Source organism: Microplitis mediator, chromosome 1 (assembly GCF_029852145.1).
Source record: "Microplitis mediator isolate UGA2020A chromosome 1, iyMicMedi2.1, whole genome shotgun sequence".
NCBI lineage: Eukaryota > Metazoa > Arthropoda > Insecta > Hymenoptera > Braconidae > Microplitis > Microplitis mediator.
Genome location: NC_079969.1, coordinates 10,412,968 through 10,440,909, shown reverse-complemented (window position 1 = coordinate 10,440,909; position 27,942 = coordinate 10,412,968). Strand labels below are relative to the sequence as shown.

Here is a 27,942-nt window from a genome sequence, read left to right as displayed (position 1 = left end):
AGAAATTTTTGCTGCAAGTTTATCGTGAATATCTATATTTCTATGTCGAAAGAAAAGAGAGAGAGAAAGGGAGGGAGACAGGAACAGCCAGTGATCGCAATTACATGGCCCATGGATTCTGACAATATGACCGAATTCTTGTGGTTTTTTCTTTTATTTAGTGAGTTTGCTTGTGAGTTTTGTTGGGAAAGGGGAAATGGAAAAAATAACCTGTGTTTGGTGGATGAGGCGAAACATATAGATTTTGCTGTCATCGAGTTTCTTGGATTTATTTATTACTAATTTTTTTTTTATTTTTTCAAAAAATGTAGTAAAAGTGAAAATTTTAAGTATTTTTTTTTTAATTTAGGTAAGATGGGCCACTTGAATATTGAGTTTTAAAAAATTTTATAAAAATATTTAAATAATTAGTCAAATAAATAAATTTTTTTTTTTACTGGGGTAAAATGGGACTAAACAATAAATTACAAAATAAAAATCAATTAATCAACTTTTTCCCAAGAAAAGTTGACACGCAATAAAGATAGTATCAATAATTTTTTATCGGTTGTACAAACACCAATTGCAATTTCTCTTACTCGAGAACATTTGCCTGAGCAACACAACGAGCTCAGTGTCCAGAGTTCAATAATATAGAGCGTAAAAAAAAGCTCTTCCTATTTATTATATATATTATTTTTTTTTCATTCACATACACTGGGGACTTTAGTATTGATTTGCAATTTGGCAAATTGATAACTGCGGCAGATGGGCATCCTATTGATTCGTCTATGGACAAAGCAAACTCAGAGAAAAGCTAAAGCTGAAAAAAACTAAAATAAAAACCAAAATTCAAATTCAAACGCAAACGTTAACGCAAAAGCTAAAGCCAAAGAATGAGTTTATCGTTAATAATAAACGCGTTGTACTTTTATTGACGTCGAATTTTGCTGGCGAATGGATGCGAATTGAGATTATGAATTTTATCATGAAGCGACTGAGCTTATATTAAGGGAAAGAAAGATGCTACTAGTGAGAGAGAGAGAGTGAGAGAGTGAGAGTATATAATATGAAAGAGTAAAGCTTCTTCAGCTCTATACTCTCTACTCTCTACTCTCTATTCTATACTACTCTTCTCTTGTCGTCGTCGCCTGAGGGAATAAGAAAATTCACGAGATTCAACCGGGTGTATGCGAACGCGTCCATAGCGGCGCCAGGCTGCTACTACTCCTACTTTTTTTCCCATTATCGAGCTTGCTCCCGGTTGGTTCGATCAACCGATCGCCAACTCCTGGAATAAAGAACGATGATAACGACCAGCTAAAGTACGTCTGGAGTGTGGGTGGAAGAGAGAAAGGGGAAAAGCCAGAGGTGGATAAGAAAAAATGGGGATGGATAATGAAGATCCGTTGGAGAAAACGCCAACGATCGTAATTCGCTCTTTTGACCCGCCTTTTTTTAACGTCTTGCTTAGAGTCGCATTTTTTTTAATTTTCTTTTTCATAAGAATTAGATTCATTTTAATTGTCGCGTTTTTTTGTTTGGCAGATTTAAATTAAATCCTCGGTTTCTGGGTTAAGTGTCAGAGATGTAGAAAATTGTCAGAGGACTTTTTTTATAGAAAATTTTATATTATACAAAAAAGGCTCGTGTTACTTTTTTTGATAAACTCAATATTTGATACAAAATTTCGATTTTAAGTTTTGAGTTTTTGAAATTTTACGAAATTCAAGTACAAAAAATTATTTGATCTTTAGTTAAAAATTTGATTTGAATATCGGACAAACTCAAAAATTTGTAAAGATTTTTTGTAGGAAATTAAATCTTTTTATATAACACAAATTCTGATCATTTTTTTACTCTCTAAACATGAATTAGTGAAAATAAGTGAATATTCACTAATTCCAAGTGCAAATCGAACCACTAATTTCAAAAAGTGGTTCAGTTGGCACTCAGAATTGGTGAATATCCACTTATTCATGTTTAGAGTGTAAAAAACTTGAACCTTTAACCAGAACTTTGATGCAAAAGTACACACTGAAAAAAAATTTCATATAAAAATGGACCCGGAGAATTTTACACGACCGTGTAGTGTAAAATAACGGTGTAAAATTCCTTCGGTGTAAATTTTCCATCCGTATAATTTTAACACGGTGTAATCTACTTTTTTTAAAATCATTTCGTGTTACTTGTTGTAATCTTGATTAATGACCAACAAACGATCATTGAATATTTTTAACTGCTTAATCAATAACTAAGGTACCGGCGGGTAATAAGGCCTAGCTAAGGGAGATTTTAAATAGAATCGAAAATATTGCATTTAATTATCAAAATGTATCATTAATCTTTATTTTAATACATTGGCCATAAAATATAATGAAGTAATGGTAATTTTTACCATAAATAAACAAAAAATTAAACTTTTACAAAAACCATATGAATAGGCCTTATTTTACTACGGTAGGGTAATAAGGCCTAGGGGTTAAAACAAACTGGAATAGTTTAATTATACTTAATAAAATTAGTATTAGAGATGAATCATCACTTAAATTCAGCAACAATACTTTTTTAAAGACAGAAGACTAGATTGCTTTGCTCAACAGCACTTAAAACTGTCAGTATCCTTTTTAAGAGTCAGAGGTCTAGATTGTTTTTTATGATTTCTTCTGCGCTACGACATCATATGACGGATGATGCAATATAGAAGACAGGGAACGTGGTATCGGGACTCTATAAATTTGTCGTAACATCTCGATGCAAAACCCTTCTACTAGAGTAGCTTTTAGCGGAGGCGATTATTTCAAATATCGTTTCTGTCACTTAGGCCTTATTACCCGCGGGTACCTTACATTAATTTTATTTAGATGAGAAGCTTACAATAAAAACGTGATTTGTGACAAAAAATTAAAAATCTGTTATTTGCTTATTTGGTTCCTACTTTTCCAATCGCTTTTTTTCATTTAATGATATGCCTTAAAAACATGTTATTTCCGAATAAATCAATTGCGCTAAAAATGTTTTTTCAATTAAAACGTGAACTGTCCGTCGATATGTATCAATCATAAAATGTTTTGTCCAAACAACTAATCACAAGTAAGGTAATCCCACTATTGCGCTTAGACAAAACATTTTGTAAATGAACTATGAAGAGCAGGAGACCTCTACACACCATCAAATAAACTTTGATTTTTATGTTAGCATTTCTTTTTCCGAGTAAGTTCATGTTTTGGTTATGTTGTTATTTCGTTAATTACGTGTTTTGTTAACTCGGCAAGAGCTGCCAGATGATCGTTTTAAATGATATACAAAGAAGTTCTATTCAATATTCCAACCATAGAGATGGATCAGTCTGAAGAAGAAAATTGTGATTTTTTAGAAGAAGTTGCTTTAAGAATTTGATTTTCTTTGCTCTTTGTTTTGTTATAGTGTTTCTATAAGAATAAACTTTTTATTAAAATACTTATTTGTTACTGTTTCAAAAGAGATTTAAATCTTAATTCACTATGTTCGTTAAAACAAATAATAACTAAATAAATATAATTAAAATATTTCCAATTCAAAATGTGATAAATTCTAAAACGATTCAATCAAAACATGTTTTATTCCTGAATATCATTCAAAACGTGTAATGTCCATATTTTGATTCGTTTTAAAAAATAATAAAACAACACTTTATCTACATGATTATCGCCTATTTATAGCTAATTAAAAAGTGTTAAATTTACTCTATAATACCAATCATAATCATCATTGCTCTTGATGAAAACAGTTCTTTTTATTTTACTCATTTCGATATCTACGTGACAAATCACGTTTTGATTGTGAGCTCCTCTGATATTGAATAGTAATTTTAACATTTCAATTTTTTTATGATTAATTTTCTTAACGCAAAATTATCATAAATTATACATTAACACATTTGGCGGTGTAAAAATTTTAAATTCGCATCACCTCAATTTAACACCGAATATGGTGTAATTTTTACACCAAAATTTTTGCACTGAGACATTTACACTACACGGGATCCAAAAATTTTTTATAGTGCACAAAAAAAATAAGTTCTTGAAAATTTCGTCCAAAATAAAAAAAAAATCATTCAGGGCCCACTTTGTTTAAAAATATCTTTACATATCTCTCTAAAATAAATTTGTATTGTAAAAATTTGAGTCCCTGCAATCATTGCTCTTTCACACCAATAAACAATTAATTGATTTATTTTCATTTTCATTAAAATTTTTATTTTTATTTGCTAAAAAATAAAAACATTTTTATATCCAGTCGTTCGTCAGTGCAAAAACGATGATAAATAACGAAACGTCAACAAAAACGATTGTATCACCAAACACTCGGGATTTGATAAAATAATTAATGAAACTCGTCTAGATGAAATCGGCAAACGAAATAAAACGGGTATGTTAGTTTCTCTCTCCTCTTCCCACCCCCTCACCTTCATCCACCCTCACTATTCTATATATATTTATAGATATATATATCTATATGAAAACTCGTTGCGTTTATTTAATGGCCCGCCCGCGCGGCTCTCGTGGGATCGATAAATATCCACTTTTTCTCTTTTATTTTTATTTTTTGTTTTTTGTTTTTTTTTTTTTCTGCCTACCGGATAATAGTTTATGGTAAATTGAAGTGGATTATAGATATATTGCAAGTTGAATCTTACTTTGGCTCATTTCTCTCAGACCTAGATGTAGAAGTAGGTAAAAGTAAGAGATTAGAGGTAAGAGAGAAAGAGAGAGAGAGTTAAGTATGAGTAAGGGCGTACTGGTGAAATGGGAGAGAGAAATTATTTCAAGCGGAAGTAATGGTAATCCTTGGCAATTTCACTGAAAATGCGTACTATAACTTTGAGGATTGCGGTTTAAATTGAGAAACACTAGTTAACTTGGTATATGATATCGACGTAAGAAAATTAATTTATTATCAAAATAATTATTTTATAAAAAAAATAATAAAACACAACTAAAGTTATAAAAAAAAATTTACTTATGACTTTTAGGAAATTTGACGATAAAATTAATTGTTAAGCCAGAGTTTAAATTTCGAATAATTAATATTAAATTTAAAGTTTACAGTTCGAATCCACTGCACCCACTTTCTTTCTTTTTTTTCTTTTGTTCAAATTATTATTGAATACTCAACTAAAAAACTTTATAGCCATAATATAATCGTGATATTCAGTACAAAATAATTTATCTGAACCAGTATTGATGCCGCGAAACTCAACACCGCAATTGAGTTTATCCGTCAAACGAATTTTCGTCTTTTATGTCAGACCCCCAATTGAATTTACTATTTTATTTTATTTAATTTTATTTAATTCAACATTCACTGTCATACTCACTATTTTTTGTTTATTCCATTCTCATTTATTTTATCGTATCCCAGCGAGGACTGCGTTACTAATAATAATAATACTAATCCTCATATAAAATAAACATGTGTAAACATTAAATCTAGATGATATTAAGAAAATATGTGTGTAAACATAAACATAAATATGAACAAAATAATATAAATTTTTAGAGCTAATTTCCCTGGTGTTTAAAAAATATATATTTACAAGTGGGTAATAGCGGAGCTAAGGGCCGTAAATCAGACAAAAGTATTTTTGGCTCATGTTCTCGAATCAACACAACATACATTTGTTTATATGTATATGAAGATAAGAAGGAAGTGTATGTGAGTGTATATAAGGAAAATAAAAAAAACCCGAGTATTTTCTTTAGTTACGCAAGAGTCAAGAGACCGCTAACAGAGACTAGTATTCTTTCGAAAAGTTTAAAGCGGACTCATAACTTTATTCGTTACCCTCTTTTCTTTACTACCACGAGTAGAGCCTGATACCGTCTCCAAGACTACCAAGATGTCGACGTCGACGTCAACATTATTCTCGGTACGGTATAATATTAAGAATAACTTTTCGACCACTCTCGGGATCTGATAAAATTTAAAACATCCTGGGAATTCTAATTTTTGTTTTTTTTTTTTTTTTAATGAGCCTTGACAAAAAAAATCGTGATTGATTTCTAACAGACAGTATGAATGAGCGAATCGAATCACAATTTTAAAATATTCAATTTATGCTTTACTCATAAGTGATAAGTTCAAAAATTTATCATTTATTCGCACAATTAGAGGTTTAATGATTGAACTGAGAAATTTGGCGACAATAGAGCATTCTATGTCGAACCGCTTCGCGTTCGAGGTGTGAAAAAGAAATCAGAGAAAATGAAATCCTTAACAAAAAAATTTTATTACTTTTTAAACTTAATTCCAAATTTTCGCCATATTTTCGATATTTAGTCCTCGGTGAAAGTTTCAAAAAGTTCTTACTTTCCGTCCACTTTTACTCCCGACTTTGCGGCATCCATGAACTCAAGGGCTCATTATACTAATTTATGAGCTCCCGAGCTACAGATTTACAAGGAAAACAAAAATTTTCTCCGGTCTGTTGACTCAAGGAATAGAAACAGGAAACTGTTAATCGTAACGGGAGGGCAGACAACGAAAACGAGAACGAGAATGACTTGAGGACGACATAGAGTTGAGTCACTTGAGATTCTGAGGGAGTAAACCGTCGGCACGGAAGTCCGAGAACACGGAACAAAGGTCCCGGGTCTCTTGAACTCAAGATGAACTGTGAATGTTGATATTCCGTTGTCTCGCTATTATTACCGCTGTTATCATTGTTATTATTATTATTTTATATTTAATATTTAAAATTTAATATATATATATATATGCACTACATTTTATACTTTTGTTAATATAAACCCGCACTTTGTGAAGGTAATTTACATATAAATTTAAATTTATCTCGGTAATTTATCAGCGTTCTAATAAAAAATTCATGCATGACGTTTTATTTATTTTACAGGATAAAAAGTTACAAAAAGGTGAATTAAATAAATGAGTAACACCACAATGAAATGCTTTGTTTAATTAGTTAATTTCTCACGAGCCGGTTTGTAAAATGAGGAGGGGCTAGGAACCATGAGGAAACAAAGAAGCCCGCGGGCTATTGGCTGCTTCATTCTATTTTATTTTTTTTATTTTTTAAACTCGGTGCTTCGCGCCTCGGTATCACTGACCTGACACTTTAATTATAGTCAAATATAAATCTAGCCGAGTTGGGGTAAGATAAAAAAAGCTCAGATATTTTAACGGCTGATTAATATCGCGAGCGGGTTATGGGAAGCGATAAACGGATTTTTTAAGTTTTAATACTGTCGTGGATGAGAGTGTCTAATGGATTTTTAGAGATTATTTTTCTAATTGATGGTAAATTTAAAAAAAAAAAATCGACAAAAATTAAAAAAGGGTGGAGTGGATTCGAACCGTGAACTTCGAGTTCCGTAAACCAGAAATATAAATTCATTTAGATTTAAATACCAGCTAAAGTATTGATGTTATGATAAAATTGACAAAGAATTTCTGTGCAAAGAATCGAGTTCTCTATAAAATTATTTCAGTAAATTTTTATCATATCTTTGATATTTTTTCCAGAATTTTAATTTAAAGATAAGAGAATTCTATACACTTGATTCTTTTCTGAATTTCCATACTATTTATTTAAATTTTAAATTCCAGTCAAAGTATACATTTTATGCAAATATTCATGAGTATCTTTTTTGTAGGAAATTAAATTTCCTAAAAAAAAGTCTCCAACAATTTTATCATAACTTCAATAGTTTAAAAGTTATCAACTGATTCGAATCAATCTTTTCCCCGCAATAATTTAGTGCTCGCTATTCCAACTAAGTACCGCCAACCAGATAAAATAGTCCATGTTCCTACAGAATTTTTAATAGAAGAAAACACAAAATTCAATGTTAATTTAATAAATAACAACTGCATTATCTTGTCACTAATTGAAAGCTCATAAAAATTCTCTAAAACTCAATTATCATTAAAGTAAATTAGAAATTCCTTAGAGAATTACTTCCGCAATGAAAATAACATGTAGTTGCATTTTCCTCAGCTTGAAAGCTTCAACCGCTTGTTTTCCATACTGCCCTGTCACCGTTTCATTTTATTTTAAACACCACCGGGAGCTACTATACAAGAGTCCAGAGAAACACCCGCCTCAAACTTCTCTAACCCGAGAAAATTTCATTGGAAAATGCTATTTGCTCGACTCTAGACCTCCATTTATATATATGTGCAACTTTCCCATCTGTGTCGGAAAACCAAAGTTTTCTCAATTCTCAAAAGGTTTCCAAGTTTTTCTCTCCTCCACCGGCGGTTCTAGGTGCCAGTGGCAAAATTCTTACACGGATAAGGATAAAGTCAAACTTTATCCATTCGGTTACTCTTTTTTTTATCATTATTATTATTATTTTCATACTTTTTTCGATTCCCTGAAATTCACCCGATTCATTACACTCTACAAAAAAAAAAAAAAAAGTAATAAAATCACTTTTACCCAGAGCTAGATTCGAACCCAGTCTTACCATTTAGTAGAGCAAGAACAAATAAATCTCTAATTAAGTTCCAGTATCTATTTTTCATGATTTTTCTTTATTTATTTATTTAAACAAATCAATCACCAATCACATGACTATAATCATAATCATAGTTCCACTTAGTCCACCACACTCCGAAAAAAAAAAAAAACCAAATATTTTATAATTATCAAGTAAAGCGTTAAAAATTGTGATAATTTATAAATAAAAATACGCGGAAATACGAGTTTACTTGGATCGGGAGCGTTAAAAGAGCTGATAATCATATGACGCACGGAGCAGGACTGAAAGCTCGCCGCAAGCGCCCAGAAACTTGAACTGCGTCGACTCGGAGGGCGGTACGGGGACAAAATTTTCGGTTATGGAGGGGCGCTGCATTTTATACAAGGTGAGGGTGAGTAAAGAAGGGGTTCCTATGTACATATATACATTGATAAAAAAAGAAGCGAATAGTAGATGAGAAGAAGATCCATCGTCCATCGGTGATTGATTGGCAGAGTAACTTTTCGACTGATTGAATATTTTCTTTTTTTTTTTTTTTCGTATCAATATCTTGCACATGTTGATGTGGGTAACTATCGTACCTTTTGAGGGTTGAATAGGCAAAGCGTTGAATTTTCATTGGGATTGAAAGGGAATACGGTTTTGAATGTGGGGGTATGTTACATTAACATTGTATGTATGTAGAGTTTCCGAGTTAAGCAGAGAGCAATGAAGGTTACACTGGGGAGAAAAGGGTGTGAGGTTGAGGAAAGGAGATAAGGGTGTGAGGTAACCATTTCCCTACGGAGAGCATGCGGTGTCTGAGGCAACCCTACGTCCAGCTAGATATCCCTTATAGGATTTGCTGTAAGCTCCGGGCTCTTTGTATCAAATCGAGTCATTTATCTCAAGATGTTGATTAATTCTATTCGTGTCTATAGTTCGGTAAGCTTGATATGGGTATTTTATGAGTTTAATAGCCGTTTTTATGCTCCGCCGTATCCCAACCAAAATGGGTAATTTTGGTAATTGATTAGAAAAGGCTGTTTTGCTCCTTGGATTAATGGTTTTTCTTGAGTTTTGATCAACTCTCCGTTTTATCATAAAATAGACAAAGATATTTTCAATAAAAAATTAAATTTACTTATCAACAAATTTGACCAGAGAATGGGATTCATTATACTTTGGGATTCCAATGGAATAAACTGATTGATATAATCAGAATTGTTAACTTTGGAATTGGAATAATAAACTAGTGAGAATAGTCTGAATCTTGGGGAAAGGGAAGAGTTGACAGAAATGCATCATACAGGAATAGAGCAAATGACGGGCGTAAACAGTAATGAATAACTTTTGAATATGAGTCTACGAGAATTGTATAGGAACAATAAATTTACCATGCGGCATCACATATATACATATATTTGTGTAATGGTATGAAGAGAATGATTGAAACTGGGTGTCCTGCTGTACTAACGATGTAAAAGTTTAGTTGCCGGCTGTCGAGCGTGACGCCACGTGTTTCACTTCCGTTAAACTTGGCATGTTCACTCTTCTCTTGTACGACAACTCGAGTAGTCAGAACCAGAGCTATAACGAATCGATCTTTGGCAAGTTCGCGGTGAGACTTAAATTGTCGAACCAACAAGAGAGACACTGATAGAATACTCAGTTCTCTTCTTTGGCAAGTGTCAGATCGGCTACTGGTGTCTAGAGTCTGCTGTTAAAATCAACGCTGGGCTTTGGACTCTTAGATTGAGGGTCGGGGTTCTAGATTCTGGGGTCTGGGGTCTGGGGTCTGGCTGATGGGTACTGGGGTTTAGCTAGAGAAGGAGAGAAGAAGATAAAAGCAAGTTACGATTTAGATGGCACCTCTTTTATAGGATCACCGAAACCGGGAAATTGCAATCACGATCACCACTGTTACAGATGTTTAAATTGAATAAAACGAGATAGATAAAGTTTTAAATTAGAGTGTGAGAGGTAGGAAAGTAACAACCGGGCTAGAGAATTCGTTAAATCAATCGCCAGGACTAATTTATACTGAATGAGAACCCGTAATTTTGATTGCACCAATCCGTAAGTTAATTCCCAGCTCATAGCGCTATTTTATTATCAGCTTTGTTAATCAATAATCTATTGTTGACAACTCATGATCCATTTTAACGAAAATTCAACTATTTTTAGATGGAATTTTTTAATTAGGGACATTCAACTTGGGATCTCTGGCTTTAACTATAGCAAGATGAGCGAAAATTCATTTCACAGACTCAAGTATAGAGTTTTGTGAAGGTTATTAAATTAAATTCCTTGATGATTTTTTGTTTTTTTAATGGCAGAAAGAATTTGAAGATTTTCCGCGAATGAGATTACGATTCGGTCAACTTGTAATTTAAATTGAAGGCAAAGAATCAAAGATACAATAAAAATTATATTAATTTTTTAATAGAATTTATAGTTTGGCCATAATTTTAATTTTTAAAAATATTGTCGTTTGACAAAAATTTTTTAAATTGATTTCATCTTGCCCCGCTTATTCAAACACTCAGAAGATAATAAGGACAAGAATAATGATGAACAGTAAATTAATGAATGAATAAAAAAAATTTTTTTTACTGTAAAAAAGTTTTAATCATTTAATCTTGTTATAAAATTCGTTTAGCTACATTAATTAATGAGATTATCAGCGTTTGTACGTAATTAAAAAAAAAGAAAAAAAATTACGTAGAAAATTATAATTATAATAATGATAATTATAACCATTTATTGTTAGTAACCCAACCTGAGTAAAATTAGTTTGTCTGTTTATTATTAAAAAAAAATCTAGTATCTAGTATCTCATGGTCACCAATACTTAAAATGACAAGATTGCATAAAATCTCATACCAGAAAACTATCACAAAAACACGCGAAAAATATATATATATATTTATATATTCATATTTATGTATAAGTGTAAACGGACCGAGTGATGTATATGACTGTTGTATAAAAAAGAGGGAAAAAAATAACAAGTGGATGTTTTTTTTAGTGAGTAAAGTTGAATAATCTGGCATCAGACATGGTCACCCCAAACAGTTGCCATTTTTGCTCGGTCCACAGATGCCAGATATGTTCCATGAGGCTGCCAGGCTACTGCTGTCACCGCAATTCTGAAATTCAAACAAATCAATAAAAATACAGTTTTTTTTTTTTTTTATTAAATAAATTAATTATTTGGCTATATTTAGTAGGGTGGTCGTTAAAAATTGAATTTTCTCAGGCGCCCAATAAAAAACTTCTTTTTAGTGAAAAAATACTTGGGGAATTTGGTTTTTTCGTTTTAAGTAAAAAGAACACGTGCCGAAGGACGATCAAAGTTCATTTTTCGATAGAATCGCGGTTTTTTTAAAATATCTCCTGAAATATGCAGATTAAAGGGAAAAACTATGAGAAAAATTTTGTAGGAAATTAAATTCTTGACAAAAAAGGTCATTTTTATTTTTTTTTTAATATGTGTATTTATGAAGATATTTTTAAAAAACTTTTTTTAGATCTGACGAATTGAGCGTTTTAAGTGTTAAAAATTTTGAAAATAACATTTTTCTCAGTATATAGAAACTGTAACAAGCATTAATAATTGATATGTTACGAGTTACGAAGTTGTCTATATTTAAGAAAAAACGTTATTTTTAACATTCGTTATCCTTAAAATGTCCAATTGATAAGATCTAAAAAAGTTTTTTTAAAATATCTTCATAAATACACATTTTATAAAAAAAATGATCATGACCTTTTTTGTCATGAATTTAATTTCCTACAAAATTGTACCTGTGGTTTTTTCTTTTAATCTGCATATTTCATGAGATATTTAAAAGAAACCGCGATTCTATCGAAAAATGAACTTTGATCGTCCTGAGGCACGTGTTCTTTTTACTTAAAACGAAAAGACCGAATTCCCCACGTATTTTTTCACTAAAAAGAAGCTTTTTATGGCGCCTGAGAAAATTAAATTTTTAACGACCACCCTAATATTTAGCCATGCATATCATATATAGAGGAAGGGCGGGAAAAATGGACCATCTAATAATTTTTTTTTCTCCAAAATTGATTTTAGTAATCAATAATCATTTACAAAACTCATTATCATTTTTGAAAAAGTTTGAGTGTCCCAAATATTTTTTTTGAATTTTTTTATGAATTTTTCAGTGGATTAAATGTATTGTTGTCAGACACAAAAAATACACACGGTGTCTTGTTCGATACATTTAACCCTTAAATGCATAATTTTTTATTTAAATTTAAAAAAATATGCATGTGATGTCTCAGGGTATGAGGGTTACTAGAGAATTAATTAAAAAAATATTTGAGAAATTTCAGTCTGCTTAATTAAGATGTATGTTCTCGATGCACAGGTGACATGTTTTTTTTTTTTAATAAAGGGGGATGATATTCAGCCAGAATATTATGGAGGCCGCATCTAATATGAATTTAAGGGTTAAATTTTTTTATAAGTTATTGTTTATCTTCAATAATTTAATTTTTTCGGCAGTTTATGTAGTAACAGTATTGTAAATCTCTTTTTTATTTAGATTAGATATGAACAATTTTATTATAAGGTCAGAAGGGGCTAGTTGATTATAGGGGCAAGTTGTGCAATCGAAATATCTCGAAAACTAAACAACTTACTACAAAAGTTTAAATGGTGAAAAGAAAGGGTTACTGGAGGAGAGCACATTGCGTGATTATCAATTGCCATCCGGTGCTCAGGCTAACCTGCATAAAAATATTAGGGGTGTGCGAATAATTCAAACTCACGAATTATTCGTTCTGAATCGAATATTAATATTCGATTCGAAATTCGAATCGAATAATTCGAAAAAATCCGAATAATTCGAAAAATACGGAAAATTTCGAATAATTCAAAAATTTTCGAATAATTCGCGAATTATCGAAATATCACTGGATTTTCTATTGTTTCCCGTTTGAATTCTATCACATCGTGTATCAAAATATTCTACTTACGAATAATATAATTTTGGATTAAAAATCAATTACCCGAAGAGAACAATTGTTCAATTTCAATGCATGTTCATCTCTGACAGTAACATAAAAACTCTAGATACTAGTATTAGCAAGAGATCTTTTCAATTCATTTTGGTTTTTATAATTATTAATTTCCGTTTGAAAAAAATTTATAAGAAAAAGATTACACATGCAATATTTGGAAATTCTCTATAAAAAAACTTGGAGAAATTAATTTCGAGAATTTCCAAATATTGCATGTGTAATCTTTTTCTTATAAATTTTTTTCAACACGGAAAAAAATAAACTTTAAAAATTAGTGTTTGAAATTATAACCCGGAACCCGGGTATCAATATGGGGAATTTTAACATTCCAAATAATAAATCTTATTATACGTGTCGTCAATTTTCTAAGTATCAGTTACGTTTTTTAAAGTACAAATAGTAATTTTACTTGCGTAGACAATAAATTTTCATACTTATCCTGTAATTATTCACGTTTTTTAATCATAAATTAAAAAATTACTATTTAGAATGATGGTATTTACTGATCACTTTATCATTTTTTTACTTCCCCCATGGAAAAAATTTATATGTTGAATATATTAAAAATATATTTCTACATATAAATCATATATAAACGTAATATAACAAATATATACGTCCAATATACTAAATATATAAACGAATATATATGGAATATATAACTTTTGGCCGATTTTCGTATATGTAAAATATATGTTCAATATAATGAAGTTATATGTATAATATATTTTGTATGGATAATCATCAAGGTAGTAAAAGTTCAAAGAAATATATACAAAATATATTGGCTTTATATTTAAAATATAATTAGATAGAATATATTGTGAATATATGTTAAATATATTTAGTTTATAAGGAAAATATGATAATTAAATATAACCAAAATATATGTGACGTATATTTGAATTATATTAAAGTTAATTCTCTTACACCGGTGTAATTTTATTTTAACACCGGGCGGAGTTAAAATGAGTCCATTTTTAACACTGCTCTTTTTACAGTGTATACATTCTATAATCTGCATATATTTTTTTAGAGATACCTACTTATATTTTTAATATAATTTAAGTATACGTCACATATATTTTGGTTATATTTAATTATCATATTTTCCTTATAAACTAAATACATATATTTAACATATATTCAGAATATATTCTATCAATTATATTTTAAATATAAAGCCAATATATTTTGTATATATTTCTTTGAACTTTTACTGCCTTGATGATTATCCATACAAAATATATTATACATATAACTTCATTATATTGAACATATATTCTATATATACGAAAATCGGCCAAAAGTTATATATTCCATATATATTCTATTTATATTTTTTTTATATGTAGCATATATTCGTTTATATTTTCAGTATATTGGACGTATATATTTGTTATATTACGTTTATATATGATTTATATGTAGTAATATATTTTTAATATATTCAACATATAAATTTTTTCCATGGGGGTTGTCGTTCTTAAATTATATAGTTCATTTTTTTCCGTGAAACGGAAATTAATAATTATAAAAACCAAAATAAATTGAAAAGATCTCTTGCCAATATTAGTATCTAGATTTTTTATGTTACTGCCAGAGATGAACATACATTGAAATTGAACAATTGTTCTCTTCGGGTAATTGATTTTCAATCAAAAAGTATACTATTCGTAAGTAGAATATTTTGATACACGATGTAATGGAATTCAAATTGAAAACAATAGAAAATCCAGTGATATTTCGATAATTCGCAAACTGTTCGAAGTATTCGCGAATTATTCGCAAATTCTTATATCATTCAAAAATTTCTGAATTATTCGGATTTTTTCGAATTATTCGGGAACTTTCGAATAATTCGAAAATTCGAATTTCGAATCGAATATTAATATTCGATTCGATTCGAACGATATTCGCACACCCCTAGAAAATATATATATGCGGAAAATATATGCAAACATATATGTATTATATAGGGGAAGGGGGGCAAAAGGGGGTAGGGTAGGCAAAACGCGGTACCCCCAAAATATCATAAAAAAAAATTTTATATTTTAAATGGTTTTTAAACATTCCAAAATCACTTCTGTAAATATAATTAAGCGTTACTTTGAATGTTTTTTGGTAAACTTTTTCAAAAATCAATTGTCAGTTGAAAAATAGTAATGACGTTTGTTTTATGATAAAAACTATTAAAAATTTTTTTTCTTCTTTTGTATCCAATAAACATGTAAAATCTTATTTTTCTTCATGTAAATTACTTGCAAAAAAATTCAACTTAATCAAATTCGTTTAAAATCCAGAAATTTATTTTTTTACTTTTTTTAGGGGGTACCCCACTTTGCCCGCAGAAATGAAAAATTTTTTTTTTCAACGGTAACTGAAAATTTCTCGTATTTACTTTGAATATCATTAAAAAAAAAAAGATTTAGCGCATTTGAGTCCTGGAAAACTTGGTATTTTCTTAAGTACCCCCTTTTGCCCCTCCCTCCCCTATGTCACGTATATAAAAATATATGTTACTTATATGAAATATATATTCTGACATATTTTTTTTTGCGCCAAAATATATTTAAGTTATATAAAAAATATATATTTTGATAATTGTAAAATATATACCTACGTATATGCATAAGTATATTTAGACATTTATATAAAAATATAAAAGACATATATATGCACAGATAGATGCGTACATATATGTCGACATATATGTGCACATATATGCGCACATATGTGATTGCTTGTATACATACATATAGGAATACATATATGCACGCATAAGTATACATATATATATATTTGACTGGGCCAGAAAAATTGACTACTTTTTTTTTTCTTAGCTATATCGAGAATATTATTCAGAATGACAAAAACAAAATTTCATGAAAGTTTGAGCTCTTAATATTAATTTTAAGAGGTCTATCATCGCTATTTTTAATTTTAATTCATAATTTGATGTTTTACGTCAGAACTGCTAAAACATTGGAGTAAAAAAAAACATTTCTAGTTATTCTTATGTAAAATTAAATTCCCTACAAAAAAGGTCTGATTGAAAATTTTCGTCAGACAAGCCGTTTCCGATTAATTAAGCTTAATAAATTGATATATTTTTTCGATTTAACATTTTTATTTTTGAATTTTGTAACTAACGAATCAAGAAATATCTAAAAAAGATCATGACAGATTTTTGAAGGAAATTTAATGCTCTACAAAAAAGGCCTCTTAAGATTTTCTGCTAAATGTACTCCTTCGAAAGTTATTCAGGTTATTGAAATCGTTTTGACTCAAATTCAACTTTGAATAACTTTCGAAGGAGTGAATTTAGCAAAAAATGTTAAGAGGCCTTTTTTGTAGAGCATTAAATTCCCTTTGAAAATCTGTCATGATCTTTTTTAGATATTTCTTGATTCGTCAGTTACAAAATTCAAAAGTAAAAATGTTAAATCGAAAAAATATATCAATTTATTAAGCTTAATTAATCGGAAACGGCTTGTCTGACGAAAATTTTCAATCAGATCTTTTTTGTAGGGAATTTAATTTTACATAAGAGTAAGTGGAAATGAATTTTTTTACGCCAATGTTTTAGCAGTTCTGAAATAAAACATCAAATTATGAAATAAAATTAAAAATAGCGATGATAGTCCTCTTAAAATTAATATTAAGAGCTCAAACTTTCATGAAATTTTTTTTTTGTCATTCTGAATAATATTTTCGATATAGCTATGAAAAAAAAAAATAGTCAATTTTTTTGGCCCAGCCTAATATATATATATATATATATATATACAATGATTACTTTTAAACATAATTTTTTAGTCGACAAGAATTGGAATTTTTGTTTATGGAAATTGGTACAGGAAACGATTTAGGAATAATCAGAAAAGGATTACTTAGTGTAGGGCTTATTAATGATTAAAGAAAATAGTATATTACACACCTAGGGAAGTAAAGTAAGAAATGTCTCAGATCACATGTACTTGTTCATCAACAAACGTGTGATCTGAGGCTTTCTTATTTACTTCCTGAGGAGTGTATACTATTTTTCTCCTCGACGGAGGCGGAAAGCGGCAACTTCGTTTTGTGCAGCGGGACGAAAGTTGACGCTTTCCGCCCGGAGGCGAGAAAAATAATATGGTTTGCCCGAGCTTGGAATCGAACCCAGACCAATTCGTTCTCACGCGAGTATTCTGCAGTTGAGCTACCGGGCCTTTTGCCGAACAGAGTTCAATTTGTTTATATCAATTCAGTTACGCCATCTATTACCCAGCGGCATTTGTGAAATAATTTATATATATGCTTTTCATCAGACATACGTCTGTCATATATTTGTATACCCTGATTAAAAAAAATGATTAAAAAGTATTTAGAATGATTTGTTTTTCAATCATTTTAAATACTTTTTAATCCTTCAAATCATTTCTAATCCTGTCTCTTATGGACATTTAACGTGTGAAATCATTTTTAATCATTTTTTTTTAATCAGGGTACGTATAGTAGAATATTATTAAAAATTTTTCCACAATTCACAATTAAATTTAAAATATATATCTCGACATACATTTCACACATATGTTCACATATATATTTACATATATATAGACATATCTATTTGTTTATATGTTTGCATATAGATTCGTATATATGTTTTCATATATGTCGACATACGTGTAGACATATATGTGCACACATACCGAGAAATATATGTTTACATATATGTCTGCATATATGATGACATATATTTCTCGATATATGTCTACATATATGTTTACTTATAAGGCCACATATATATCTCCACTTATATAGCATTTATTTATAATATATGTATTATATATTTTTAATTTTATGTAAGCATTTATGTTTTTATCTATGCATACATTTATCTGAAAATTTAGTTGACATATTTTTTTTTTGCGCACATATATGTTATATAGGTGACATATATGTTGCATATAATTTTCACATATATATTTTTCCATGCCAAAAAAAAAAATCTTCAGAATTTTTCTCCTATACTCGTATGAAATAGTATATTGTATGACAAGGAATGAAACAAGACGATTTCAGACTAGGGTGCAGTTGACTGCCTGAGCTGCAAGTTAGGGTTGACATCACCCGCAGTCTGAAATCGTGTGTTATCCTGAGTCACACAGTACATTTTTCATGATTACCTGCATCGGAACTTCAAGATTCAGTGTCAGCAGCAAGTAAAAAACAAGTTAATTTCAAGCCCATGATGCGGAGAACTGTTAGAAAATGAGAAATTTATAGTTTACAGTCACTTATTAAATAGCAAATAAGACAAAAATGTTATTTTCACTCATTTTTTAGTAATTTTATTTGGTTAATTAAAGCTGTCACTTAAAAAATTAAATGAGTAAAACGAAGTGACAAGTTAACAAATGAGAGTAATAAGGCTGCAAATGAACATTGAATATAACTGACACCGGGCAGAAACAATTGTGGGCAAACACGCATGTTTCTGCCCGTTGTATGAAGGTATTTTTGAATAACGAATTCGCTAGCAGTTGTTTGCAGCATTGGCTTGAAATTAGCTTGTTTCGACGGGCTGTAGAGACACTGAACCTTCAAGTTTCGATGCTGGTATCATGAAAATACTTTTTCGTGATCACGTCAGTATTCAAAGATAACTTAATCATTGCTCTCGATTATGTATGGTTATTTATTTTTCAACTCTTATCACTTGTTTATAACTTAACTTTTACTTTGTTGCCTCATTTGGGACTAGTTACGCTGAATGCATTAAATGCGTACCGAGCGTTGGTCTACCCTTTATGTTAGTATACATGCAATTATGATAGTGACAAAAATGATTTAATAATTTGGGATTGTTAATCATCTAGCAATATTTTTGGTCTTATAATTAGTCACTACTTTAATTTGATATTTATTTACTTAATAATTATTCTTCATTATATAATTTTAAATACAAAAAGTCTAATAATAATTCAAAAATTGGGAAGTTTTTTTTTTGTTTGATTTGATTTTAAATATCAGAGTTATAATAATAATATATGTATATAACAATCATAATAAATAAATATTTGCTTGTTAATCACAATTTTAAGTTGTATTCATATCATTCTATACATTCATTCCGTTTATTTTAGCCATTGCACAACTAGTCCCATTAGTGGGGCACATTAAGCAATTTGGAGCGCTCGCGCATTTCCGGGAATAACTTGTAAATTTACATTCGGATCGTTTTTGTGTCGCTAGACCTTTTGAAGAAGACTAAATTACAAACCTAACAGCCCATGAATTGATTAAATCCGATGCATCGTCTTGAAGTTCTACGGAAGGTCAAACCAAAAAGTGATCAACAAGCCCCTCCCTACCTTAATCATTTTTTTATTAATAAAAATAATTTTTTTTTTTACTTTTTCCTGGGGAATGGTCTGTTTTGCCCACTCGGGAAAATTTTTTTTTTCTATGACAATTGAAAATTTGATTTAATTACGTTATCTATAAGTAAAAAAAAAAAAACAGATTCACCGAATTCAAATGTATAAAAATTTACCCGTTTTGCCCGCCATCTATTAATCATGTGTGCCATAACTAACCATAATAAGAGTAAAAAAAATTTTTGTAAAATAAGTATGGCACTTTATAAATTACAGAATAAGAAATGAGCCATATGTAAATATATGTAATTATAAATTGCCATATAGCTTTTAGTTACTGTCGATTAGAAGAATTATCAATTGACGCAGATCTAATAAAATAAGGGCGTTTTGAATAAAAATATGGGCTCATGTGACAGAATCAAGACAATGGGATCGTCTTGGTTTTAAGTTGGGCATCAGTTTTAGGAGCAGGTAAATCCAGGAGCTGAGGAAAGATATATCTTTCAGAACCCCGCATAAGTTAATGCCGGACTTGCTTAAAAGTTTCACGTCCACCCTTTCTCCTCTCGCCCCTTACCGCTATCAGCCAGGATCCTCCATCTTGAAGCTCTTGCGTCGCAATTTAATATAAAAAAAAAAGTTTAAATAGTTAGGGAGTAAGTGTATGTTTAAGAGTTAACTTTTATTTAAATTAACTAACTCTCTTGGCTAATTAACCTCCATGAAGCTCAAGAAGCTCCAACACTGCCACCGGATGCACCGATCATTATTACTATTATTAATATTAATATTATTATTATTATTTTTTCCCGAATAACCAACTTAATTACAAGCAAAAGCTCCAAAGCCGCCGCCGAATTTTCAGAATTTCAAACAACTCCTTCCCTTAATTTAATCTACTTTGGAATTCTGTCTATTGATTTTAATCAACAATAATAACAACAATAATTATTATTCGTCTGGCCCAGTTTACGCCAAGTAAAATTAAATCAGTCAAATAAAAATAAAATTTTCTGCGAAAAATCTATAAAAAGTTTAAATTCTGGTTAACCTATTGGAGATTAAATAAAGTTACATATAAATGATTTTTTACTAAATTTAATTTCTTACAATAAAGGTATCTTACAATTTATATGTAAAATCGATAGTTCATTCAGAAATATTATTTGAAGGAATTTAAATAAAAATTTAGCTGGTAATAATTTTAGCCTATCTCCTACTTTTTTTTTTTTACTGCAGCCACCCAGGGTAAAATACTTGATAACGTTAACTGATTCTAGAACGGAAATAATCCACGCGCAATTATGCCTGCTCCCCTGTAGACTCTATCCAGCCAGAAGCCGTGCTGCGGTAATTGACTCCCGAATTGGTTTCCTCGACCACCGACTAGTTACCTAGACCACCGAGCGACCGCTGAAACCGTCAGATCATCTTTCCTCTTCTATGTACTCCCGATATATTCAATATCCCAACTAAATTCGCATTTTATATATATATTTTTTTTTATATTTTTTAGTACCAACTTTTTAAAATGGTTAATATTTCAATTTTTTTTATTTATTTTTTTCAACTCGTATTTATTTCTACTTAAAGTGAACAATATATATATATCAGTATATTGCTGGAAGTGAAAAAGTACTGGCGATCTATTATACTTGCCAAAGAGTATATATATATATATGTGTGTGTAGATAGTTTAGGAAGGACGGAGAGAGAGGGTGGTTAGAAAGAAAGAGGTGAAGGGTGGTGACGTTCAGTGGAATGTGAGACGCGAGAGAATTTTCACTTTAGGAGTGACGAAAGGTCGAGGCGTGATGGAAAAGGAAACCCCTATTGTATTCATGTACAACATACATTTTAACATATTATGTTAAAGAATATTGTTAAACTAAGGAATTCTTGTTATTTCATGTAAGAGACTTTACTGGGAATAGTTACCGCCTGAATGTTAAACTCGAGACTAGACTGACGAGCGTCAATTGACAAGCAATAAACCGTGACAGTTATAAATTTATAACCTACAGTTGCCTACGTGTTTCTACGTTTTTTTAAATTCGGTTCTGTTGAGTTTTCTCGGTATTATTTATAGGACAGATGGTATTAGCGGCCATACATAATATATGCCGTAGGAATTTTTATTTTTACTCGTATTTCATGTTACTAGATTTTAACTTTGTTTTTATTTATTTTTATAAATATGTATATAGCTTCGCTTAATGCCATACACATATCGGGGAAGAGCGGGTAAAATGGGGCCGATAAAGAAATATTAATGGAATTTTGTGGATTCAAATATGCTGGATCTTCTTTTTTTGCCTCCTATTGGAAATATTTTAACTAAATTTTTAATCGCCATAGCAAAAACTTTTTTTTACCGAGTGGGAAAAATCAAACATCCCTCAAAAAAAAGTAAAAAACAAAATTTTTTTTCCAATCCGCGTGTTCGCCACTCTCGCCTTCGGCTCGAGTAGGAAATTATACATGCAGATTGAAATGTCCCTAGATCGCTTGATGTGTAGTATACACGGACAGAAAAGAATAGTTCTGATTCCGATGCTAGTATGGTAACCATTACTATGTTACATAGGAACGAAGATTTTTGTGAATATCCTGTGTGAATATGCTGGAAAAAATCTTTAGAATTGTGGCAAAAACAAAAGTGATGGCTCATTCGATGCGGAATCAAATTTTGAGCAAGATGTGTTTCTTATTTTTTTTATTTGTCAAAATTTCAATATTTTATTAACAAAAAACATAAACAAATTGATGAATCTTAGATATTTGTTAATATCTCAATAACTATAAGAGACATCGAAAATCTAAAAAAAGATCTTTAAAGAGGAGAAATTTTCTGAAAAAAAGTCTCGACTCCTGGAATTCTAGCTCCATATAAAATAATTTTTATTTAATGTTGAAAATCGGATTCCGCGCGGTTGCTGTCATATTGGCGCGTTGAGGTTAGAGTAAGATTCCGCAGCCGCGCGGAATCCGATTTTCAACTTTCCTCCCCTTTAAAGATCTTTTTTTAGATTTTCGATGTCTCTTATAGTTATTGAGATATTAACAAATATCAAAGATTCATTAATTTGTTCATGTTTTTTGTTAATAAAAAATTGAAATTTTGACAAATAAAAAAAATAAGAAACACATCTTGCTCAAAATTTGATTCCGCATCGAATGAGCCATCACTTATGTTTTTGCCACAATTCTAAAGATTTTTTCCAGCATATTCACAAAAATCTTCGTTCCTATGTAACATAGTAATGGTTACCATGTTAGCATAGGAATCAGAACTATTTTTTTCTCTCCGTGTACTATTTTTAAGAAAAAAATTTAAAAATAAATTTGGGAGACTCGAAATCGTACAAAAAAGTTTATGAGAGACGTAAATGATGATTAAAAACAATATTGGAGAAAAAAAATTTTTACAAAATTTTCGGGGTGGTCTATTTTTCCTACTATATTTATCTCACTTGATGCCATATTATGTATGGGAAAAATTCTGAGCCTCAAATAAAAATTTAGAGTTGTTTCATAAATTTTTGTAAAGATATGTGGTACGATAAATTTTGCCCCATCGAATTTTCCAAGAAAATTCTCAATCAAAAACTTTTCTATTCCCCTATTCTCTACACGAGGCATCCAACCCCACAAAACAAACATAAATAGAATCTTAAATTAGATACGGGCGTAACTTGTATGCCATATATACATATATATATATATCTATATGGCGCCGAGCTAATTTTCCTCTCGATTGCGCATCGTCCTCACTACGTGCCCGTTGTTCTAAACACTCTCTCTACTCCATGTTCCTATATATTACAAGTGAGAGTGCTCGGTTTCATCACCGTCACCGTCAACTATCGGAAACTCTTCACTCACTCTTTCTCCCCCATTTCTTTACTCCCTTCCCCGAGTATTATCACGGCTATTCTCAATTTAAATCACAGGTTTGCTGCTACTATCTAAGTCTTTATAAATTTTCCCGTATGCTCATCTTCATGTGTATCTTTACTCGACCACCCGCATCGCAGCAGCATCATCAGCACCAGCACTAGAATCTGCTTGACTACAAACTGAATAAGGTCTGAAGCAAAGAGAAGGGGACTAGAGAAGAGAAGGCTGCAGTAATCATTGTGTGCATTGTTGCTTTCTACCTCTTGCTGTAGCTGGTAGATTTGGATCCAGACCGGGATGTAGATGTAGTCCCCTAAGGGCATGGGATTATTGCCACGAGCCAGCACATCATCAATGAGTGCTCCATTAGACAGGACTATTTGCTGTCCGACGAGCAATTTCGTCTACTTCTATGGTGGACACCAGGACCTAGTGTCAATTTACTGTCGACTCCCAACTGAACCTGATTCCAAGTTCCAACTCAAGCTCGGGATCATTAAACCTTTGATTAAAACGCGTAACGTTATAGGGGCTCAGTAATTGTTATTTCATTTGTGGTTCTGTTGTAATTAAAAATAATTTCCGGGTTTTGTGTCTGAACGTCAGGATGTGCGTATTCTCATACATTCCTAGATAGTGTTGCTTCGAGTGAAGGGAAGAGGTGTCAAGAGGGAGGTACTTTATCTAATTACTAGCGGTGAATTAACATTGCGGGACGCGATGCCTGAGAAACCGAGTAAGAGAGACGGTTTGCTAGTTGGGCTGATTATATTTTTATTTATTTACTCTTGACTGGATACGCTTTCATGGATGGGTTTAGGAGGTTAAGCATCTAAGGTTTAATTAGGGTTTTTAAGAGGGTTTAGGTTAATCACTGGCCAGATTTATAACGGATTATAGTCAAGCGTGATGATTAACTGTCGATTCTTGGTTATAACTTATCAACTATTGGACAGAGGATTAAATTGTCATTGACTTATCTTATAGGAAATTCAATTCTCTGTAAAAATGTCCTTATAAACTTTTACCAAGACCCGATAGTTTCCTCATAAAAATAAATTAAATTTAAACAATGAAAAAAAAGAATAGCAATATACTATTATAAAAATCATTCAATTTTTAAATTTGATTTTCAGCTAGTATCAAAAATACAATAATTTTATTTCAGTATTTTTTATCGAAAATTTAATTTTCAGTAAAAAATCTACTCCATAAATTTTTACACGGAGAAAACGAGTCTCGAAAATATTTTAATATTTTATATATTTAAATAAGAAATACTATGCAAATCAATGAGTGATTACTTTTGCTATTTATTACTAAATGTATAGTAAAAGTGACAAAACAGTAATTAATACTATGTGTTTATCTGGAAAATTTCTATATTATTACTTTTATTACTAATTTATTTGTATTCTTTATTAATCGAACAGTAAATTTTATGAAGAAAATATTAAATTATTACTAAACGTTTACTACTACATTTCATAATACGATTCAACGATTTTTTACTCTCTAAAAATATAAAAATTAACTAAAAATATGCATTAAATACTCTACAGTATACAAAAATTACAATCTGTTTAGTAATTTCTGTAAACCAGATGAATAGCGTCGTATTATGTATTGCACAGCAACTAAAAATTACTAAACGGCTTGTAAATTTTCCGAAGCAGATCGATAAAATTCAAAGTTGGTGGAGATAGCATAGACAAATATGTATTACAAGTTCAGAAACCTTTGTCCAAAGGAGACATCGGAACGTCAGACATAAGAAAGGACTCGCGCGCAGAAGATCAGGGTTCGAATCTCGGTTAAAACAAGTGATTTTTTAAAAATAAAAATCGACACCAACACTAATACCGATGACTTAAATAATAATAATAATAAAAATAATAACAATAATAATAAAAAGTTGAAAAACGATTAAAAATTTAATTTTATTTATTTCCATTCTAAAATAGTAAAATTACTAAACGGTATAGTAAAATTTACTAAATATATCGTCAAGTTTACTTATGCAGTTTATATTTAATTCCATATTTAAATAATAAAAATTACTTAATATTACTAAAAATTAAGTTCTCAAGAAAGTAAAAGTTACACTATTTTAATAGCGTTTCAAGATTACAATATCAATCTAGTAATTTTACTTCATATTTTTAAGTAAAAGTTGCTATATTTTTTTCTCCGTGTATATAAATTCAACCTCTCAGCTATTTCCATCAAAATTATAAATTAAAATTTATTGAGCAGTGACCACAACTTGCTCGGTTCAAAGCCACTTAAGCGCTTTTATAATTTAAAATTTTTGTTAAAAGAAATGTTTCTCACGGGTAAAATATATAGATATAAAGAATACAAAATAAATAGTTTTTTGTGTTATAATTTCGATATAGAATGTCAGTATAGCATAATATTATATAGCATTGGATGGAAACTCTATAGTGTACATAAAGTCAATACGTGACTTGCAATCATGATGAACTTGCTAGTCGTGGATTAACTAGCCTTTATATTGTTGATACTCTATACCAATCTAGAGAGAAATTCCAATATATACAATTTATTACACATATCTATATATATATATATATTTATTTATTTGCTAATTTTATTTGATACTATTTAATAATAAATAAAATTTTTTTCACTACTAAATTATTAAGTCATTATTTTTATTATTTTTAATAATCGGAATGAGGATTAAAATCCCAGTGGTTACACAAGTAATTGGACGAGTATTTGCGACGAATTATTAACGCCTACCGGTTTGAAATAATCTATATATATATATATTACAACTGGGACTAATTAAGAGCCACGGAGATCTCTGCGCTGCCGTCCTTTTATTCGACGTCCACGTTTGTCATGCTCACAACTTTATTTATTTCCATCATCATTTACGTTTCTATAAATATTTATTGATCGTTACATGATTAATATTTCATATATATTTTTAGGCAAAATAAAATCAATGAGCCGAAATGGGTTAATTAAAATATGCAAGTGAAAATTTTAATTTTAAACTTTTGGAATCAAATCATGACTAAACTATTGATTTGACATGAAAACCATAATAGGGTAGAAGTACCATTTATGGCAACTGCTCCATTTTTTGACATTTAATACTTTATTTAAATTAATGAAAAAGTATAAAATTGAATTTCCATTGTAACAGTGCACTGTAAAAAGAGCGGTGTTAAAAATGGACATTTTAACTCCACCCGGTGTTGAAATAGAATTACACCGGTGTAGGAGGAGTAATTCACCAGTGTTAAAAATACCGATGTTAAATCAGGGTAACCGGCGTAAAAGCGGAGTAAAATCGGTGTAAAAGCGGGGTAACCGGTGTAAAAACGGAGTAATATCGGTGTAAAAGCTGGATACACTGCGTCCGCTTGGAGTATTAACTTTAAAGATTATAAAACACAAAAAATGTCAGTTCTTTATGAAAATTAATAAAGAATATTATTTATTAACAAGTACAGTGATCGAGTAAGTACAAATATTCACAAAGTAAAATATTTTAATACCGGTAAAGAATATCTACACCGGCGGCGGCGTTATTTTCACACCGCTTTCGGTGTTGAAATTTAACACCGCCAATTTTAACACCTACACCGCTTGGACTTACCCCGGTGATTTTTTACAGTGTGTGAGAAAAGTGTCTTTATACGCATTTTAAAAATTAATTATGTCATTGCGACTTTTACAAATTATTTTATTCTAATTTTTAGTGTCCAAAAATGGCCCTAAAGTGGCCAGAAATTGTACCTCTACCTTATACACTTTAAAAAATCGCAAGTGAATACGAATTTTATTTCAATCCGCATTTACTCCCTCACTCGGAGTTCCAGAGTTAAAAAAAAATCACTCCGCATAAGGAGTGAATAGGGATTTTTTTATGGGTGGAGTGATTTCGGTGTGACGCGGATTTTATTGAAAATCCGCATTTACTCCGGTCCGAAGTTTTAATACTTAAATAAATTTATATTTTATAGAAACATCTGTTAATTAGATACATAATTATTTCAATAAATAATTGATTTAAATATTAATAATTAAATTTAAAATATTGTTTTTAATTTATAAAATGTTTTAATAGCTCACAAAATTATAATTTCATATATATAATCTATAGTGAAAATATTAAATTATTGAATAGTTATAGTGACAGA

The 27,942-nt window shown here is 30.2% G+C and overlaps 2 protein-coding genes across 3 annotated transcripts in view; both read right to left on the bottom strand.

The window, feature by feature from the left end:
* The window catches only part of LOC130669976 (uncharacterized), a 36,075-nt gene extending 27,322 nt beyond the window's left edge, over positions 1-8,753 (bottom strand). The window contains exon 1 of the mRNA XM_057473147.1: positions 8,451-8,753. Within this exon, the coding sequence (XP_057329130.1) occupies positions 8,451-8,508 (58 nt within the window). The 5' untranslated portion in view covers positions 8,509-8,753. The remainder of the gene's footprint in view (positions 1-8,450) is intronic.
* A 2,319-nt stretch (positions 8,754-11,072) lies between these two features.
* Positions 11,073-27,942, bottom strand: part of LOC130677536 (autophagy-related protein 16-1-like) — a 193,613-nt gene continuing 176,743 nt past the window's right edge. The window contains exon 14 of one of the 2 annotated variants that reach the window (XM_057484328.1): positions 11,073-11,596. In XM_057484328.1, coding sequence (XP_057340311.1) covers positions 11,500-11,596 — 97 coding nt within the window. In that variant the 3' untranslated portion in view covers positions 11,073-11,499. The remainder of the gene's footprint in view (positions 11,597-27,942) is intronic. The other variant, XM_057484336.1, reaches the window with a different exon arrangement.